This window comes from Sabethes cyaneus, chromosome 2 (assembly GCF_943734655.1).
Source record: "Sabethes cyaneus chromosome 2, idSabCyanKW18_F2, whole genome shotgun sequence".
Lineage (NCBI taxonomy): Eukaryota > Metazoa > Arthropoda > Insecta > Diptera > Culicidae > Sabethes > Sabethes cyaneus.
In genome coordinates this window covers 96217174-96237241 of record NC_071354.1, presented here as the reverse complement: position 1 = coordinate 96237241, position 20068 = coordinate 96217174, and the positions used below count along the sequence as shown (strand labels likewise).

Sequence of the window (20068 nt, the reverse complement as noted above, 5' to 3'; positions counted from 1 at the left end):
GATTTTCATAAGTAGGAAGGTGTTGCGGGTTCTGCCATGGCGAACCGCGCAGAGCAAATCGGATGAATGCACGTTGGACGCTTTCGATTTTTTTTGGCATAATATTATATGGTGACCTCACCGGTGCGGCATCCTTCAGAATACTACGAGCAAGACAGCAATAGATAGCAGCACATAGCAAGACAGCAGCGTATGTTTTGGACGGAATCGTGTTAATGTGCTCGTCAAACTTTATTTTGCTATCGATTGTAACCTCCAGATAACTGATGGAGCTGCAGCGTGTTATGTCGTGTGCGTGTACGCAGTATGTAAATCGTTGTGGATTACGCAGGCGGCAGTAAGAAATAACGTTAGATTTTGATACATTCAGTTCCATACCGTTTGCGAGACACTAACGTAGCAGGTTGTTTATATCACTTTGCAAAGCAGCGCGATCGAGAGAGGAACTAATAGTTCAACAGATTTTTAGATCGTCAGCGAATAACAATTTTTCAGAATCGTTCCAATCGGAAATATCTTTCACAAAAAGCACAAAGATCAAAGGTGCTAGGATACTGCCTTGAGGTACTCCGGACGGAATAGGAAAGCAATATGAGTTAATTCACGGAAGCCATCCGACCAGTCAAACAAGAATACAACCAGTTACATATCCAATCCGGCAAACCTAGACGCTCCATTTTCTCAACAGCTAGCACGTGTGGAACCCTATCGAAAGCCTTAGCGAAGTCAATGTATATTACATCTACCTGTTGGCGTTTCTCTGTACGCTTCAACGCATTAGTTACAAAGCATATGAGGTTATAAAAATATAACAAAATATATAAATACAAAAATAACGCCCTTCGTTTAAAGTCTTTAACAATTTTCAATGTTTATTTTAACTTCTTGTTCTATGAACATATTTTTGTTGGAAACAATATTATAGCCTACTTGTTATGATCGCCAACGATGATTTCTAGAGTGACTTCCGAGTTCTTGCGGCTACAGGCTCGTCCCAGTTCGAGATGCAGCAGGTTGCGTTATTGAGTATACATGGTAAAGTCGTAACCACGTGTGGTCGAAGGTGTGCTGAGATCCTGAGCTGATCCAACACTTCCCCCAGCAGACCGGCTGCCACTGCTAGGTTGGTCGTGTGAGTCTAAGCTTTTCAGTATTTTTGCGCGTATATTTTTGATTTTTCGTAGCCGCTCTAACCAATTCGATGCATATGGGCTTTGATTTTTGGTTTTCAACGATTGCGAAACCATTGATGCGAGCTAGTAAGCAAAGAAAAGATGATCATTAGTTTGAGAATATCACTTTAGAACCATTTTATATTTCTTACATTAGCATGTAGAGCCATCTGTCGGGCCAGTAGAGGAGCGCTTGAGTCGGATACAACTTTAGGTTTGCTGCACACGTGCTGTGCTATGTCGGGTTTAGCAAGTACGAACACTCGATTGCTTTCCAGTTCCATTGGCTCAATGACCACACAAGCATAGTTGAATTGTGCCTTTAAGTAATAAACATCGATATTTTTATTTTCCATACATTTTGTCGTTTTCTCTTGATCAGAATGTGAATCTGAGGTTTTCGAGAACAATTATGCACGAACCCACACGCATCTCCAACATGAGAATTTGTGAATTACACAGCTTTTGAAACGTGAAAAGAATGTTTTCCCATCCCGTAATGCATATGTTTAGTTATCTTATATAGTTACTAATTTGTAACAAATCATAAACATTAGCCTGATGTATTGAATACACCCAATTAACTACGTTTCTCATTTACAATCAATTTAAACTCACCTTGATGGTTTTCAAATCGTATTCCTCTCCACTTTCGTTATACACTATCGAAACAAAGTCATTTCCGATGTGTTTTTTCTTCTCATTGCAGTTAGGATCGTGCTTATGGTTTGGCATGAGAGTTGCCACGTGGAAAGTCACCTGAACAATATCGTCCTGCCAGATGTAAGTAAAGTTTCCGTCCTTTCCGTTGCACTCTAAATCGATGAAGAAGTTGTGTTCTTTGGCTTCCTTAATTGCGACAAGGGTGCCCAGCTTTTGAAGGAACTTCGCATACCGCAAACTGCCGTACCGATTCTTCAGTATGTCCGTTTCGCTGCCAACCTGCCCTGCCCCAACGTACAGAACTCCTATTTTGTGCTTTTCAAAGGGTGCAATCAAATCGAGCAGATGTATCGATTTGTCGCCTGTTTCCTTGTCCATGAGTATGGGTCTATCTGCCGAATTGAATTGACCGCTATGATATAGCTGAAGAAAAACAAAACTAGGACTAATGACTGATCGAGATGCCGCACCTCCTGTAGATTGCTCCCCACGAAACCTAGCAGAGCTTGTGTTTCTGTTTAGTCCCCACTTGAGATTGTCTCGACTGTAGTGCTCACTAACGACAGATATGGTTTTAGAACGGCCTCGGGGGATATCATTTTCGTTGGAATGCATCCCACCTCCAGACATCGCTGGGAATGAAGGAGAAGCTGTCCCTGAACTTGAATGTAGCTTACCGTTCATAGGATTTCGAGCTAATAAACGAGGCGATAAAGGAGCTGGAGATTGTGGTGGTTTAGAAGTTACTTTTTCCATAGGAAGTTTAAGATTTAGTGACGTAGATGAAAGTGTTTGCGTGATTGGCTGCGACATTGCTGGCGACGCAATGGCTTCATTTGAAGAGCTGGTAGGTTCCATTCGGGGTGTTATTGCATCATCTGCTGAATGTTGTTTTCTTGGAGTTATGGTGTTGGTACTTTCTGATCCGGATGACTCCGGGAGTGACGCCGACGGGTGCAGACTAGCCCCGGAAGTAGTAAAATCAGCTTGGTGCTTGACATTACCTGATGCGCGGACTGTAAGACTTTCATTTGAGTCGCCCGAGACCGTTGTTTTTGGCCCGTTGGGTGGTGTACATCCAGCAATTTCTTCAGGAATAGCTTCACAACTAACACCCTTTCCATAATTCTTTTTCTTTTGTTGACTCTCACCTTCTGGGACCGATTCAAAAGTCTCAGTAGCCTGAATCGTAGGACCGGTCGAGATTTCCTTCGTTGGTTTACCGGTAAACTGTCCCTTCCAATTGGAAGTCATTTCAGGGCTTGAATTTACCCTACGAACTGGATTTCTTGATCTTCCTTCAGGATCATCGAATTCCACGTCAGGATCATCGTCCTCGTCTTTTTCTTCAACTGGTTTATCCGTATCATCATTTTTGACTTGCCGAGGAATATCGATAGGGCCAGTGCCGGCGCCCGTGGTCCGATCAACTAACGTATTTCCGGACATATCTTCTTCTCCCACATCACTACTTTCTTCTTCCTTTCGAATTTCAAATACTTCATCAGATATCGATACCTTCGCTTTGGGAACAAAATTGCTCGACTGCCCAGATTGCACTGAGTTAACATTATAATCCGTTTCTTCATTAAACAAACTAGCCGTAGAGACTCCAGCGGTAACTGGAATACTCAGGTTTCCATTTGACGGATTCCTTCGATCTTTTCCAAGGAAGTCGGCACCCACTATACCGCCACCCAGGCTAGGGACAAACAAAGCCGTCAAATCTTGTAATGGAAATTCGCCCATGGCGGAATCATAAATTAATTGGTTTTGAACTCGCATCATCCAAGATAATACGCCAGTTGGGCGCCGAATACAAATCTCTGCCCACCCTGTGCATAAACAAGCGCAAAGTTGAATAGGTTTGTCCATAGGTCCGCCTGCGACTGTTACACCACTAGCACCGACTCCACCACCATTCACACCAGTCTGCTGAGACTGTTGTTGGTGTGGCGGTAGTATCAACTTGTTGCCAAGTGTTGTTACCAGAGCAGATTCTGAACGAGCAACTGCTAAATTTGTTTGTGGCTGCTGATGATCGGAACTGGTTGCTGCTGCAGCGTGGTCGCCGATCGCATCCGGGTTACTGCCACGACGAGATAACGTTTCTAATGAACCAGATGAATAACCTTCCTGAGATCCCTGGCGGAAGAAACGACTGGTTACAGCAGCCGTTGACGCCAGGTGCGGAAAAGGTGTAGCAGCCGTCGAGGAAGATGTCGAACTGGTTAGCTCTGTACTGTCCGATTCATTTGCACTGCTTAAAACGGGAGGGAATTAGTAATTATAAAACATGTAAGAGAACTGTAATTCATAAGGCTATGGTTAGTATTGCATGGACGGTACAAAATGAATATGCCAATAACACCGAGTTTTGAGCAACAATTATTCTAATAGAACGTTTATAAGAATTATTATTTAAAATTTCGACATTGACATCGCGGAACACGACTTTGAGACTATGACGAGGCCAATTAGCTGGTGGAATTGTCATCAATACGTCGAAAAATAAATACATGCGAGCAAAAGGCTCTAATGAGGCAAATACTAAATAGCCTGCCACAAAGTACTCGGATTAATGGTGACGAAATCAAAGTGATAGACGAGTTAAGAACTCACTGGTGATAGCTGATAATAACACCAGGCGAGAAATATGGAGACGTATTATGACAGGAAATTGTACTTACTCCGGACTCCAGAAGACGACCACGAAGTTGACAGTCTGGGTCAAGTCATTGAAATCCGTGACTATCTCGCAAAATTCGGGAGTTTTGGTCAGTTTATCGTACTGACAGTATTCAGAGCAAGTAGACAGAAGCCTACCTGAGACGTCGACAGGATATCGAAACCAGATATAATTTCAGAAAAGAACAAAAGGTTCCAAAATCAATGTTAACTTCGTTCAGAACTCCAGAAACACTCTACGGAGGTGATCACTGAAGTCAGGTCCATCCATTAACGTCTGTCCACATATCAAAAGCGGTTCTGGGCGGTTCTATATTTTTCAAACCTGATGTGCGCCCCCAGTAAACTGTTTGGTTTGTATATCTTGATTGCAACTGAGAAATACGGCATCATATCTGAACGAAAAAGTTATATTTCACGCCAGATTAGATCATATCAGTACCAAAGTGGAGGCAATATACGTGCGAAAATTTTGACAATTATTTGTAATTCTATCTTGCATTTTATACAGCGGTTTTTATAACACGCAACTTAATACTCCTGGATATATGATTAAGATATAACTTAATATTGCCTATACTGTTTAATAATTCACAGTCATGAGTTGTATATGAGGACACCCACGACTGCAAAACAATTTATTGTTTATTTTGTTTTGACATACTCTAATCATTATACAATGAAAACGATTTAATGTGAACTTTCTATTACGATGTTGTGTTATCTGGGCCTGCACTCCAAGGTATGAGCGGCTCACGATAGTGCAACCGAATAATCCGGAGCGGGCGACTGGTGTCTCGGCACTAAAGTTAAAATGGCAACCTCGATAGCGTGATCCTGCAAACTAAGTATCGTAGCTCCGCAGGAAAGCTGTGGCAAAGGAGAGAGGATTTGGAATGATCTGCGGCGGAAAGACCTAGTTCCGCTTTCCATTTGTACTCTGTAAAGAAAGTTATTGTCTCAAGTCCGTATAGAACACCGGTCTGATAAGCATTTTGTACATCTTCAGCTTTATGTGGCGTCCCTTGATCGATTAAATCTCCTTAGTCGTATTATTGTCGGCAGTGACCAGCAGGTTCCGGTCGTTTTCTGAAAAAAAATTCAATTCTTGGCTTTATACTGGCAAAGCGCAGAATACGAATCGATTTGCTCTCTCTCTCTCTCTCTCTCTCTCTCTCTCTGCCGAATGTAACCATTTTCAACGAGCGACGAGTTTTTTGCTTTTGCAGTGCTTTACTACTTTGCTCTGCCCCCGACCGAGTCAGTTTTGTTTCATCTTTCTTTTCTGCCGGAGTACTACCGAATGCATGCTCTCAAGGTCACGGAGCAAATCGTTTTAGTCCACATAATTGCCTATCCGATATTCTCTTTGCGGGATCTGTGCGAAGAAAAGATTAGTTCTGCTCGAGTTTTGCTCCTTCTTTGCAAAATGAGTGGTTATAAGAGAACACAGCATTCAGGTTTCGTTCGGAGAAAGAGCAAACAGTTGAAACAAACGCTCTTTGTCGTTGTGAGAAGCATAATGCTCCGTCTGTATGCTTAAGATTTATTTATTAATTGACTATTTGATGGGGCTTTCAACCTGTGGTTGGTTCGCCTCAGAATGCTTAAGATGAGCAAAATCAAGCCTGGTAATCAGAGACCCCAAATATATGAACTAACTAGCTGACCCGACAAACTTTGTAATGCCAAAAATGAAACTCTGCTGTACATAAATTCCGACGACAGGTCGCTGACAACACTCGCGGCCTGCGGCCGTCTCGCCAAATCATCTACACCCCTATTCTGTATTTCGAACGAATCTTTATTTCGTTCGACTTGTTTCGAACGAGATGGTTTGCCCATATGATTTTGCTGGTGAAAATTTCGTTCGAAATATAGAATAGCGGTGCTAGTGTTACTATAGGTATTTTCTGGTGGTCTTATTATTGACTAATGTTTTATGGAAGTCTAAAATTTCTCGAAATCGATTAGTTTTTAAGTTACGCAAAAAGAGGGGAGGGGTCTCAACTCACCATGAAAAAAAAACTTTCCTCCAAAAACCCCCACATGCCAAATTAGGTTCCATTTGCTTGGTTCTCGAATTATGAGGAAATTTGTATTTCATTTGTATGGCAGCCCCTTTTTTATAGGTGAGAGGGGTCATAATTCCCCACCTAAAGAGGGGAGGGGTCTCAACTCACCATTGACAAAAAATTGTCTTTAAAAACACCCACATGCCAAATTTGGTTACATTTGCTTGATTAGTTCTAGAGTTATGAGGAAATTTGTGAATCATTTGTATGGCAGCCCTCTTATCATAAGCCCCCACTATCATAAGAACCTTCCTTGGCCTCAAAAATCCCTACATGCAAATTTTCACGCCGATCTGTACAGTAGTTTTTGATTTTATAAGGAACATACGGGCAGACAGAAATCCATTTTTATACCTGATCGTCCATTTTTAAACCATCTGTAACCATCTGTATAGAAAACGGTCGAACCTGGACGAAAATCGGGACCACCATCTTCCCAACAATCACGTCTAGGCTCAAACACACGAAATATTCGATTAAAGTTGTATATTTTCTCCATCCAATCATTATTGATTGCAAGAGGATTAATACTAATAGTTTTTAGAATACTGAAATGAACTGTAAGATCACCTTCAAAGAGGTTCATTGATCTTTTGATCCTCAGAGCACTCCTTTCAGTTTCTAGCTGTATAAACTGATGCAATGCAGAGTAAATCATCTAATGCTTTCGACGGTGTACCTACTGCTTATTGCACCTGTTATTGAGAGAGTGGCTAGCCTTTGAAGTCTTTCTAGCTTTTTTGGGTAGCTTTTTCTTTCGTTTTTGGCCACCAGACCAACGAAGTATAGGTAATTACCATAACCGAATACACTCAAATCTCGTTTCACGTCCATTATAAAACCGGACGTTAATTCAAGTTTTGCACGTAAAACGAGAGGATGTCAATTCAAATTTTGGACGTAAAACGAAATCAGGTAAAAAGAGATTGTAGTGTAGTGTCAAATGGATCATCTTCGGTTTCAGTCCCCATTGCTTACCAAAAGTTCTTCTACATATCCATTAGCACTTACAGCTTTGTTTACTGCTTGCTCTAGAATCTAGATGTGTGTTCCAATTGAGTTTTCTATCAAGAAATACTCCAAGATATTTGACAGCGTCTGAAAGTTTTAAAAGTGTTCCTTCCAATCTGATGTTGTTTAATGTAATTTTTTTCCTTCTCGTAAATGGTGTGATAGTAGTTTTATTGGCATTTGGGCCCTGTCTATCACACCATGATGAAATCAAATTTAAAGCTATTTGCATTCGGTCAGCGATAATAGAATTAATTTTTCCTCGAACAATTATGACTATATCGTCTACGAAGTCAATTATTTCAAATCCTGGGGCTGTCAACTTTTGAAGAAGATTATCAACCACAATAGAGGTTATATTAGGCCTACTTGTGGGCACCCTTTTACTGCTCTAATGCTTATAGATGAGCTTCCAAGGTTTGCTGATATCTCCCTTTTTGATAACATTTCGCTAATCTAATGGATAATGGATATATCGAAACCACGTTTCGTCATAACCGTAATGACTGAATTATGAGAATAATTATCTAATGCACCTTTTATGTCGAGGAAGGCAGCTAGTGAAATTTCTTTCGCTTCAAAAGACTTTTCTAGTTTTTTTTACAACAGTTCGCACTGCTGTTATTGAAGATTTGCTTTTTTGATATGCGAATTGATATTTGCTCAAAGGATCTTTAGCTAAATATGATGAATTTATATGCTCATCAATTAATTTTTCCATTGCTTTTAACCGATATAGCCGATATAGCCACACGGATCAGGAAGGCCAGGGGTGCCTTTGCAGGTCTGCGAAACATTTGGCGCTCAAACCAGATCACTCTACGTACGAAAACCCGAATCTTTAATTCAAACGTTAAATCCGTACTGCTGTATGCCTGCGAAACGTGGTGCATCTCAGCGGAGACAACGCAAAAACTACAGGTATTCATTAACCGGTGCCTGCGATATATTATTCGTGCCTGGTGGCCTGATAAGTGGATATCCAATGAGGAACTCCATCGTCGGTGTCATCAACGGCCGATAGCCACAGAAATTCGTGAGCGTAGGTGGAAGTGGATCGGACACACCTTGAGGAAAGGAGCGAACGAGGTTTGCAGCGCAGCACTCGACTGGAATCCACAAGGACAGCGTAGAAGAGGCAGACCCAGAGGCTCATGGAGACGGAGCTTAGCCAACGACATCCGGGCCGTAGACGAGAACCTGTCCTGGCGACAGGTAAAAGCCATGGCGGGTAACCGTCAGCAGTGGAGATCTCTGATTTCATCCCTTTGTTCTGCCGGACCGGCGGACATGGACACATAAGTAAGTAAAATTGCTTTTAACGTAACAGACGATAAGCTTATAGGATTTTGGTAATTTTGGTTTTTATCCTTCTTATTAGCCTTCGGTATGAACGTCACCCGCCATACTATTGGTATATGACCTAGTATCAGGCCTGATTGAAAAAGGTTTGTTAGAATAGGTGTTAATAATGCCTTGCCCTTCGGTAGTAGTACAGGAAAAATTCCATCCCTACCCGGTGATTTGTTTCTATCTAACCCAGTCATTTCATTCACTATTTCGTGAATGTCTATCCTGGTTTCAAGATTTACAGTTCACAATATCGGTGCACTTTAGTCTCCGCGTGTATTAATGATTAAACTGGGAAAATGTGTTCTCACTATTAACTTTCTTTAATTAGTTTCTAGTTTCTTTAGTTGAGTTAGTGAAAGAGCCGTCCTCCTTTTCAATTTATTTAGTATTGTATAAAAAATACCATGTGCTTATTAGAAAGATCCCAGTAAGAAGGTGTCGTACGACGATATAAACGCTAGCAAAATGTTTGGCTTCTGTCGGACGACGTTTGTCTGACAATTCTTTCCGAGATCTAACTAACTAAATTATCGTTTTGCTAGCTTTGATTTCTTTTAACATTGGCCTCCAGGAACTAAGGCTTCGAATAATCCATCTATAAAGCCGTCTGAACACAAAAGGATAAGCGGAAAGCGACACGCCTGTATATGGACAATTCGAGTGCGTTTGGTTTATGTCTTCGTTTTAAGCCGTCTCACCAGCACACGAAGCTCCAAGACGATACATACGAATTTTCTATATAGGGGCGTACCGCTTACCCCGCAATGCAGGTGTGTTTGTATGCAATGCCATAATTGCGGAATGTCTTAACGGTTCTTCATCAAAGTTGGTATATTTGTTCCTTTACATAAGGGATTAACAAAAGGGGGTATAACTGTAAAAAATAGGTAAAAAAAGGCATGATTTCTCTTGCAGAAGTGAGATTTTCAGAAAGCTAACACAGGCGTACAGTTGGTTGGGGGTTGTCACCGAGCCAAATCGGGCACACCGGTATAAATATAAAAAAAATTAAATTATTTACGAGCGTCTATACCAATTAGCTAGAAGATTTGGAGCAACTTCTATTTCTACTGTAACTTACAGTGACCTTACAGATATGCGTGTTTCGGTTATGGCTCGGGTCTTCGCAATCACTGTCATTGTTTTTCCCTGACGAAAAAGTTCTACAGCAACACCGTGCAGCATGTTCGGCTTTATTTTGCAAGAAGTTGAAACCACAACTATACCATAAACCATGAGGAATGCTCAGATGCATGGCTTAGATTAAGTAGAGGCATTATCTCTACGAATAATATTTGGATACCTTACGGTCTGATACAAAATATGTACGACGTACGAATGTACGGCTTTGTAAATGTTTCGCCATTCTATAACACAATATTCAAAACATTGTTGCTCAATGCTTGGCGGATATAATTCATAAAATTATGAGAGCTAATGGTGAGCTAATGGTTTGCAGGTTAGTCAACAAAAAGCATGCACCCTAACCCTAACCATGTAGGACTAAAAACTAACTCTTACCTACTATGTTGCAAACTTGCTTTGGTATACCTTTTGTTGATTGGTTGATTTTCGGCTACCGGGACGCTACTGCTTCCTGGTACTACCACACCCGAGTCCTTGTTGGACGCGACACTCGACTCAGGTGACATCGGTGGCAAACCGGTGCTGACAGTACTTGTTTCCGATTTGGTACTGTGTTCTTTGCACATTTGATAACATCGATCGCACAGCCCGTTGCGAAACGGAACAGCTGAACACCCACTAGTGGTGATGGTGATTAGATTGTGACCCACCAACCAGGTGTTGGATTGACCTCCACGAAGGAGAAACTTTGCAGCTGGACTTCTTTTTGACATTCCACCACATGGCGAGAATGTATGGTTGGCCATAAAATCAATGCAAGTCTCGGCTAACTCGGAGTGAAAGTTGTAAAGGTCGCTATTCGGTTTCGAAGGACGTTGGGAAGTTTGTTGTTGAATTGATCCACGATCACCTGCACCTCTACGCTTGGAGCTTTGTTCGGTGAGACTTGAACTGCGTTTGCGATTCGACGAGTCTTCATTGATTTGAGAGAAATCAGCTCGTGGTTTGGAGCCATCCTGGAACGGCGTGTGCACATACGATTCTAGCCCTTTCACAATATAGTCGACAAGATTTTTACGCACTGGTAGTCGACATTTAAGAAACCAACCAGCAATGACGTGATGAGCCAGTGAAACAGTATAATGGTCGTACCGATACGGGTTCGTATACGGGAAAGACATTGCCACTACGTACATGTAATCTAGGAAGCGGAGGTTTGCGATTCGGTCATTTGGTAGATGGCTCAGTGTGGAAAGAAACTCCAGCACCGGAATAGCGACAGTCGTTGTATTAGCCATTTTGCTCAGCTCGAACAGCACGTCGGTTAGCTTCGATCCTAAAGGATCTGGCATTTCGAGCAGTAGAACTGTAAAAGTTTGAATGCAATCCTGAGGTCTTCTTGAAATTAATCCCAGTATAAGCGCTTCAATAATGTTCTTTTTCGTCAAAAACTCTAAATGCTGGTGATACGTAGCAAGGCTTGCTAATGCTGGTAAAACTAAGTCCTGAATGTCGGATTGAGTTGGTTTGTTTGGATAAAAAAATTGATTTTCTACCAGTTTCGGCCGCTCGTTGTATATTCGAAGCAATGTTTTGGCCAGTAGATCCACATCGTTGCCCTGTATCAGCGCTTTATTTTCCATGATGTTCGGCAGCTCACTGAGAACCTGCTGAATAACTTGCCAATCTTTTTCTTCATTGAGACAGGTTACGATAATTTGACATCCACGCTTAATTGAAATTGTTGTCAAATTCGTCGAAATAGAGGTTTCAATTGCTTTTGCACCATCTTGCTGTGCTAAATTTAACTGGCTGTTAGATTGAGTCTGTTGAGGCAAGCTTGATTGCTGTTGCGGTTGCATGCTTTGATGTTGGTATGGTCCCTCAATGCCTAAATAGTAGCTGAATCGTATTTTACTTGTGTTGACCAAATCAGGGTAACCGACGTGAAACGAACCATTTGCTCGTACCTTCATCATCCATGAAAAAATTTTCATTCTTACAACGTTTACATTCTGAAAAACAAATGGATTTTCATAGTGAGCTTCCATCGAACGCATAAGCAAATGGTAAGTCTTAATCGCATGAGTCGACGGTAAACGATAAAGTTTAACGCCGAAAACTCGAATCAGTCCTTCAACCAGTACGACAATATCCTCTACATCTCTGGCTGAGTTTATAGCAGCCTTGTGTAAATCATAAGGCCTTTGCAGCATTTTTCCAACAATTTCAAACAATTCAAAACAGCGCTTGGTGTCGCAGTGTACTATAAACTCAATCAATGCCTTTGCAACGGCAGTTCTAACTTCGGGATCAGTTTCGTGAATTACACCAGCAAAATGTACCATTACAATCCGTTCCAAAATTTCCTCTTCGTATGCTGCCCGGTTTAGTTGCATAATCCGGACCAACGCTTGAACGGCATACACACGAATCATTGTGTTTTTCATCTTGTAGAAACGATCCATAAAAGAGCAGAGCTCTAGCAGCCACTGTGGCCGTGTAGCCGAAATCTTCTTTGTCATGTATTCTATCAGTCTTTTAACCGAAGTTTCCGAACGATCGTTGGACACCTTCTCTATTAGTCCGTAGATTTTCTCCGGATCGGCGTTGATGTTGTTTCGCTGGAGCAGCTCCTCAATTAGATCCAACGATTCGTGGAAGTGTTTCACCACATTGTTCTCAAGCGGTAATTTGTGTCTGGCCAAATTGAAGGAGATTTCGCTCATAATGTCACAAACTATATCCCACGTTGGTTCATTCAGTTCTGCGCCGCTTTTCTGAATCAACCGATGTATGCTAAGAATGACTTCGTAGGTCACAACCACGTGTTCGCTTTTTAATGCCTGCAAAACAAAAAAACGAATGCTAGAATCTGACCACATGACTAGGGTCGCTGTACTTATAATTAGAAAAACTACTGCGGTACTAAATATGTGAAACTAGATGGATACGGGATTAAGATGACAACAAACTACTGTTGTCAGTAGTGTCGTAGTAGAACTGCGCTCCAAAATGTTTAATGTAAATGTAAAAATGTAAACAGTACTTTACTTTAAGCGATACTGTATTTTTTAAACTATAAAAAGAAGTCACAAATATTTCATACTTACATTCCAAAAACTATTTAACACTATCGACGGTGAACAACTTAGTATTGGAATTGGGCATCCACTTACGCCCCACAGGCCTACGTTTGTGTGAAATATGGCACCCCGCAGTAGTGCCTCATCTTGATAGAACGTTTTGTCGTTCAAAATGTTGCACATGGTCAGTAGTGTCGCATGACCCAGCGCGGTTCCGAACAGGTTTTTCATGATTTTCCATGAAGTCTGGCAGTACGCTTCCCGGTTTACTGTCCGGCAAAGAATCACGATAAACAGCGTCAGTGTTTCATTCGGTATGATAGCATAACAAATGAAGCAATCCAACACCGACAAACAAAGTAAAATGGTTTGAGTCTCTTCCACTTTACAAGTAATGTCGAAAATATAATTCACCACACCAACTAGAAAGTTCTTCTCCAAGCTAGCGGCATTATACTTTACTAGATTCACGATTAGATCCAACAAAGGTATAATCAATCCGGCTTGATCAATTTGAGGAATCCACTGAACAAGAAAGGAACCAATTTCCTTTTCAAAATATTGAATATTTTTTCCATTCTCAGTAAGACTTTTTAGCATTTCCAAACGATAGGGAATATCCTCTGGCTCTTCGTGAGAGACAATTACTCGGAAAAATTGTGCTCGCATTAGTTTTAGATTATCATACTGCCCCTGGATCAGTTTGCAGTAGAAACTTAATGCAGCATGCCGCTGCTCAGTAGATTTATTGGCCACTATTAAATCTTTCGTCAGCTGCCATAATTGTTGCACCGCATTTTCCTCTAATCGATACTTGAGGACATTTTCACTGAAATCTTTTAATGCTTTGCATCGTTGACCTACCGGTGTTTCCGGTTGAAGCTCTCTTTCTAATTCCGGCGAAATCGGGAAAAAGTTTCTGTCGCGATGAGAAGCTGCGAATAAAAAGAACAGTAAAACACCAATGTAAAATATGTTAATGATTATTCTTACCTCCGCTGGATTTTGAAATGCGAAAAAATTGTTTCAACTTATTCAAGGTATTTTCCTTGTCTTTTGTGCTCATTTTTCGGAAACAGACCGAGTACTCTCCTGTAGATGGGATGATTTATCGGAACAAATTCTGGAGGCACAAAATTAACATATAGAAGTAACTGTTAACATCAACAGCAGTCAGAGCATTTCACCACAGCACCAAATCTTTCTCCAAATCAGTTCCTTAGCTGGTAATAATAATATAACGTATTTTAATGTTGAAAACAGCAAAAATTCTTAATTTTATTTCAGGAAAAAATACAAACCCTGCTCGGTTCGATTAGATTTTATTCCTTGACAGAAAATTTAGACAGCGCAAATTGCACAGCTGATCGTTTTTGACAAGTACACGATACACACGCTTGGAAGAGTAAACCTATCGTTTGAGTTATTTTGCCTTATTGGTTGAAATGACAGCTCGAAGAAAATAAGTTATTGCTGTTCCAACTTCCAGCTGAAAACCATTTAATCGATGTGCGACATCCAACTTTATCGTCGTTTCATGCGTCGCAAGTATTACGTTTTCATAAATCACACAGTGAGGCACTATATACTACGCACAACCGGTGACGTAGTTGTGACCTTCTCGTGGTGCCAGCCGAGATACGAACAACTTTGCTGGAGATCGGATAACCAACTCCCCTAGAAGCCATAGTCGAATGCTGACAGGGAAGGAGCGCTCTTTTGAGCTACGTCCTCCGGAGAGATAGTGTGTTGGTGGTGCAGGTCTTGTAAGCCGCCACCATAAAAACTAATAAGCAATGAACGATAAACAAAGAAATTCGGGCATGAACAATTGGAATATGATATGTACGACAGAAAAGGCTTAGCTAAGGCTAATGCCAATGCAGTGGTCCAGCAGCGAAAATTAAGTGGAAAGTTTTTTGTGGTTCAAAATAGCTCCCCATAATGTTCAGCAAAGTTGTACAACTCTAATAGACAATTAATGCGAAATCAACGATTAAGTTCCAGTTTGGATTGTGAACACATAATCCATAATAACTTTTTATAAGAAAGAGATAGAAGGATAACTTCTTCGACAAAGTTGTAGCTAAAGATTATATAAGTTACTTTGCCAAAGACATAGTAGGCGTATTTCTAGGCGTTTCTAACTTACATGGTGTTTTATAAAAAGACCTCTCAAAAATCACTTTTTCGCTGATTTCTGCAAATGCAATGGTTTTATTGCATCATAATGTCTTGCAAAGTTGGTTATCTTATCAAAAGACATATTTTTGTAGAACATTGTATGTTGAAAACTCATACGTATAACGAGTTCTAACGTTTTTCCTGCGTTTTTACCTTTGTTATACTATAACAAAGGTTTAAAAATTGGTCGAAAAACACGAAATGGATCCGAGGCCCGGAGGGCCAAGTCACATATACCAATCGATAGGGTTCGACGATTTGAGCAATGTCTGTGTGTGTGTGTGTGTGTGTGTGTATGTATGTAATGATTTTTTCTATCGCCTGTTTCTCAGAGATGGCTGAACCGAATCGTTCGCTATTACTTTTGTTTGAAAGGTATTATTGTCTAGTAGATCACTATTGAGTTGTTTCGTGACACGACGTTTCGTTTAAAAGTTATAGACAAAAATGTGAAAAATACGTGACACGGGTTTCTCCAGAACTACACGACCGATTACAACGATCTTAGCATCAAATGAAAGCCCTTATTAAAGCTAAATTATTCAGGATTTTTTAATTGAAAACAAAAAAGTAGTTTAAAAGTTATGCTTAAAAAACCTGTTTTGACAAGGTAATAATTATCGCCTGTTTCTCAGAGATGGCTAAACCGATTTATGCGCTATTAGTCTCATTTGAAAGATAATATATCCTAATAGATCACTATTGAATGATTTTTTGATTGGACGTTTAATTTGAAAGTTATGAGCAACCGTATACATCACACCAAAATTAACAATAATTTATAATGATTTTAACCAAGATAATTTACCTAATTTCAATTATTTTAATATCAAACGAGAGGTTTTGACACTACGAATATATATGCAAAATTTCATAAGAATTGGTTGTAACGGTCAAAAGATATTAACCCTCGAACACTCGCGCCAACTTTTGTAACACAGTTACTCGCGCGCACAATAGCCTCAAACCAAAGAAAACGTGCGTACTAGAGTTTTGACTGGGAAAACTTGGTTTTAGGTTTATCCAACCTTTAGAAGAGTTTCTTGAAATTAAAAGCTCTGTCGTCTAGTGGAATCTAAATTTTGATTAATCCCCCTAAAAGTGAAATAAATAAATTTATTTTTCTTCACTGTCAATATAACACATTGATGTGTTATGCAAAGTTATAGAGCATATTATTACAAGAAATTTTACTAAAGACAGTAACCTTCTATCTCTGCAGTGAAGATAGAAAAATCTTATTTATTGTATATGAATATGTAAAATCAGTTTTTATATTTTTGCTCTTTTTGTAATTGTTGTATGACTTTTTCATGTATTACAAAGTTGTACAAATGATAAAAATAAACAACTTTGCTGAATATAGTATACCTCCATGTTTGCTTGTTTAGGAACTGTAAAACTTTGATTATAAAAAATACCTTAATTTTGACTACGAATTACTCGACTACCAGCAGACGGATACATTTTAAACATTTTACATTGGCTAGTTTTGCTGTATACAGACACCATTTTTCCGTATGAAGAAACGAGAAAATTCCAGTTGAGGTCAATTGCGGTACACCTCGCATGCTGATTCTGCTTCGATTCTGTGATGTCGGTTTATGCTGATCTATTTTCCCAACAATTTAAATTATTAATGCTTTGAATAATTATGATATTTTGCTCAGAATAAGTTTATTGAACAATATACGTTAGTTAAACAACGATTTATAATCTTATAGCAATATGGCGTTGGAAAACCTACACGTGTTGTACAAAATACAACAGCGTGAGTAACCGAAGGTTAATAAAAATTGACGAAAATTATTCAAGAACACTCTATTGATGTGAATCAAATAGAATGGCATTACAGGAAATTATTTATAGTTCAAAAACCTATACACTAGACCTTTACAAGGCAATGTATATGTTAAAGAATAAGATTTCCTCTTACAACTTACTTTTATTTTCACTTCTCAGATTAATAACAACTTACTTATCCTTACTCAGCAATTTCATGAAAAAAGGATCTATCAAAATTTAAAAGTGTTCCTATTTTGTTCAAATTTTGTAAACGCATTCAATTTTCAAAAATTTTATGTAAACCAACGCATTACGCAACGTTAACCAATAGATGAATTATGTTCCGAAAACGAGTCGATTTCTATCTCAAATAGCAAGTAAGACCGTATAACAAAGGTTCCTTTCACCACTAGGTGGATTAAATCGGGTTTTTTAGTCTTTTTTGGAATAGAATATCTCAAAAAGGGGCAAACGAAAAAAATCAAACTTGGCCGTTTCTGAAAGCTTGGAGTTTTATCTCAAACATATGTGATAATAAAAAACTGGTTTTTTCTCTAACTCGAGTAATTTCAGTTTAATTATTTCATGTTTGACCATTTTCTACTATGCAGCATTTTCTAATATCTTCTTGAACATGTAAATAGTAAAAAAGAAATTTGTCGTACCATGACACAATTTCTTCTGATTGCCACGTAAAATAGTCTTAGAACTCCGGATAAGTTTAGAGATCTAGTTTTTTGACCTTGTGCTAGTTTTCGAACCACTGCTGAAATATTCATCAAATAAGTTTTTATAACGGTAGTTTTTACAATTGTTTATTGTCAAGATATATGGACTTCGCCCGTCATCCAATCCATACATATAAATATAAATTATAATACCATATACAAAATAATATAAAATGCAGTGATATTAGTGTACATGAAATTGACCTCTCAGAAATAGTCAGAAAGTTTTTTCTTAATAGTATCAGACGACATGTTTAAGTTTAGTATGTTTCTAAAATTGTTCATTAGCTGCATACAGCGGCAGGCTGGTTCATTGCGCGCGTAGTTAGTTCGACGGTGGTTTAGAGCGAAGGGCCTTGGTCTCCACAGAACTACTGTACTCTGGTTAGCAGTTATCCTGGATTTCAAATAATCACTGTCGTATCGTCCTCTCTGCAAATGGAGCTCAGCACCAGCTGTTTTTGATAAATATCTATCTTACAATTTTCATTATTTTACAAATAGTCATGGAAATCTTCATTTGGATATATGCACATGAAATTAAATTTTATATTGATATTTCTGATTCTAGTCTAAAGTAATCTTTTAAATTGCTTTAGTGTCAGAAAGCTGAGAAGTCTTCAAAATTGATGTCTTATACGTATTCAGGAACAGGAACATGACTATGATCGTAGTAAAAAAGGAGGAACATTTTCAAGCAAATCCTATTAGAGTCCTGAAGTTTTTTGTCAAAAGATTTGAGGGTACCGTTACTGTTATTTTAAATTAGTATCTAAAATGTTCGTGAAAGTAATTCGGTAGTTTAGGAGATTATTTCCCATTCAATTCCATAGTAGCTATATAATGCTAGTACACGGCGCAGATATTATTAAGGCCACGGCTCAACTCATAGGGTTATGCAGCGAAGAGGTACAGGAAACGCGAAATAAATGTATTTGTAAGTTCAGGGAATTTCACGTCAGAAAATTTAACTGGATTGCCAATTTGGAGGATGTGTTCAAACGCCTCCTGCTGTCGTCCGATCCAGTCATTGCAATACAAAATCGTTCTTATTGTACACGTACTCTGGAGCTTCCACCAAGCGCAAACCAATTATTAATATGATAAATTATTATATTGCTAACAATAATAAAATATTTCGAAAACAAAACATTTATTGAATCTCTCAAATAAATGACTACGCTTTTTTTCCAAATCAACGATATACTGATGGTGGTGGTTGAAGTTCGAAAAGGATCTATAGGTTTTTTTTCTCTTTTACCTCTTTGCCTGTTTTGATATACTTACCTGCTAAAAAATGGCATAAAACTAAAATAACAGTTAACAATATTACGTATGAAAAAACCAATATTTTTGGCTTTTTTATTGAAAATTAATTTTAAAACATTATTGATGGTAGATTGAGCATATTTGCTAAATAATGAAAATTGAAAGATAGATATTTATCAAAAACAGCTGGTGCTGATAGAAAACTGATGTCATATCTGGAGTTCGAAGACTATTTTACGTGACAATCAGAAGAAATTGTGTCTAGATACGACAAATTTCTTTTTTACTATTGACATGTTGACTTTAATCGTCTTCAAGAAGATATTGGAAAATACTGCATAGTAGAAAATGGTCAAACATGAAATAATTAAATTGAAATTACTCGAGTTAGAGAAAAAACCAGTTTTTTATTTTCACATATGTTTGAGATAAAACTCCAAGCTTTCAGAAACGGCCAAGTTTGATTTTTTTCGTTTGCCCCTCTTTAAGATATTCTATTCCAAAAAAGACTAAAAAAACACAGGAAAAACGTTAGAACTCGTTATACGTATGAGTTTTCAACATACAATGTTCTACAAAAATATGTCTTTTGATAAGATAACCAACTTTGTAAAACATTATGATGCAATAAAACCACTGCATTTGAAGAAATCAGCGAAAAAGTGATTTTTGAGAGGTCTTGTTGTAAAACACCCTGTAAGTTAGAAACGCCTAGAAATACGCCTACTATGTCTTTGGCAAAGTTACTTATATAATCTTTAGCTACAACTTTGTCGAAGAAATTATCCTTCTATCTCTTTCTTATAAAAAGTTATTATGGATTATGTATTTACAAGCCAAACTGGAACTTAGTCGTTGATTTCGCATTAATTTTCTTTTAAAGTTGGACAACTTTGCTGAACATTGTAGGGAGCTATTATAAAACGCTTAGCCGCAAAAGTAAGTTTCCACTTAACTTTCGTTTCTGG

At 38.8% G+C, this 20068-nt stretch overlaps 1 protein-coding gene across 3 annotated transcripts; it reads right to left on the bottom strand.

Moving 5' to 3' along the window:
• Window positions 1–887: 887 nt before the first annotated feature.
• On the bottom strand, window positions 888–14461 carry LOC128734873 (tuberin). 3 transcript variants are annotated; one of them, XM_053829253.1, is made up of 7 exons: window positions 14436–14461; window positions 14128–14357; window positions 13162–14069; window positions 10484–12894; window positions 1791–4098; window positions 1325–1492; window positions 888–1256 (listed from the first exon to the last, which is right to left on the bottom strand). In XM_053829253.1, the coding sequence occupies exons 2-7, from the start codon at window positions 14198–14200 to the stop codon at window positions 1020–1022; spliced, it is 6105 nt and encodes a 2034-aa protein (XP_053685228.1). In that variant the 5' UTR covers window positions 14201–14357; window positions 14436–14461; the 3' UTR covers window positions 888–1019. The 3 variants fall into 3 exon arrangements, with proteins under 3 accessions (XP_053685228.1, XP_053685229.1, XP_053685230.1); XM_053829254.1 differs by having other exon boundaries at window positions 1791–4095; XM_053829255.1 differs by having other exon boundaries at window positions 1791–4095; window positions 10514–12894.
• Window positions 14462–20068: the final 5607 nt, after the last annotated feature.

Coding starts and splice junctions, on each gene's coding strand:
- LOC128734873 (XM_053829253.1), bottom strand. CDS start 14,200: ATGAGCACAAAAGACAAGGAAAATACCTTGAATAAGTTGAAACAATTT. Junction 12,895..13,161: donor TGTTAAATAGTTTTTGGAAT/GTAAGTATGAAA, acceptor TTTGTTTTGCAG/GCATTAAAAAGCGAACACGT. Junction 1,257..1,324: donor AGATGGCTCTACATGCTAAT/GTAAGAAATATA, acceptor TTTGCTTACTAG/CTCGCATCAATGGTTTCGCA.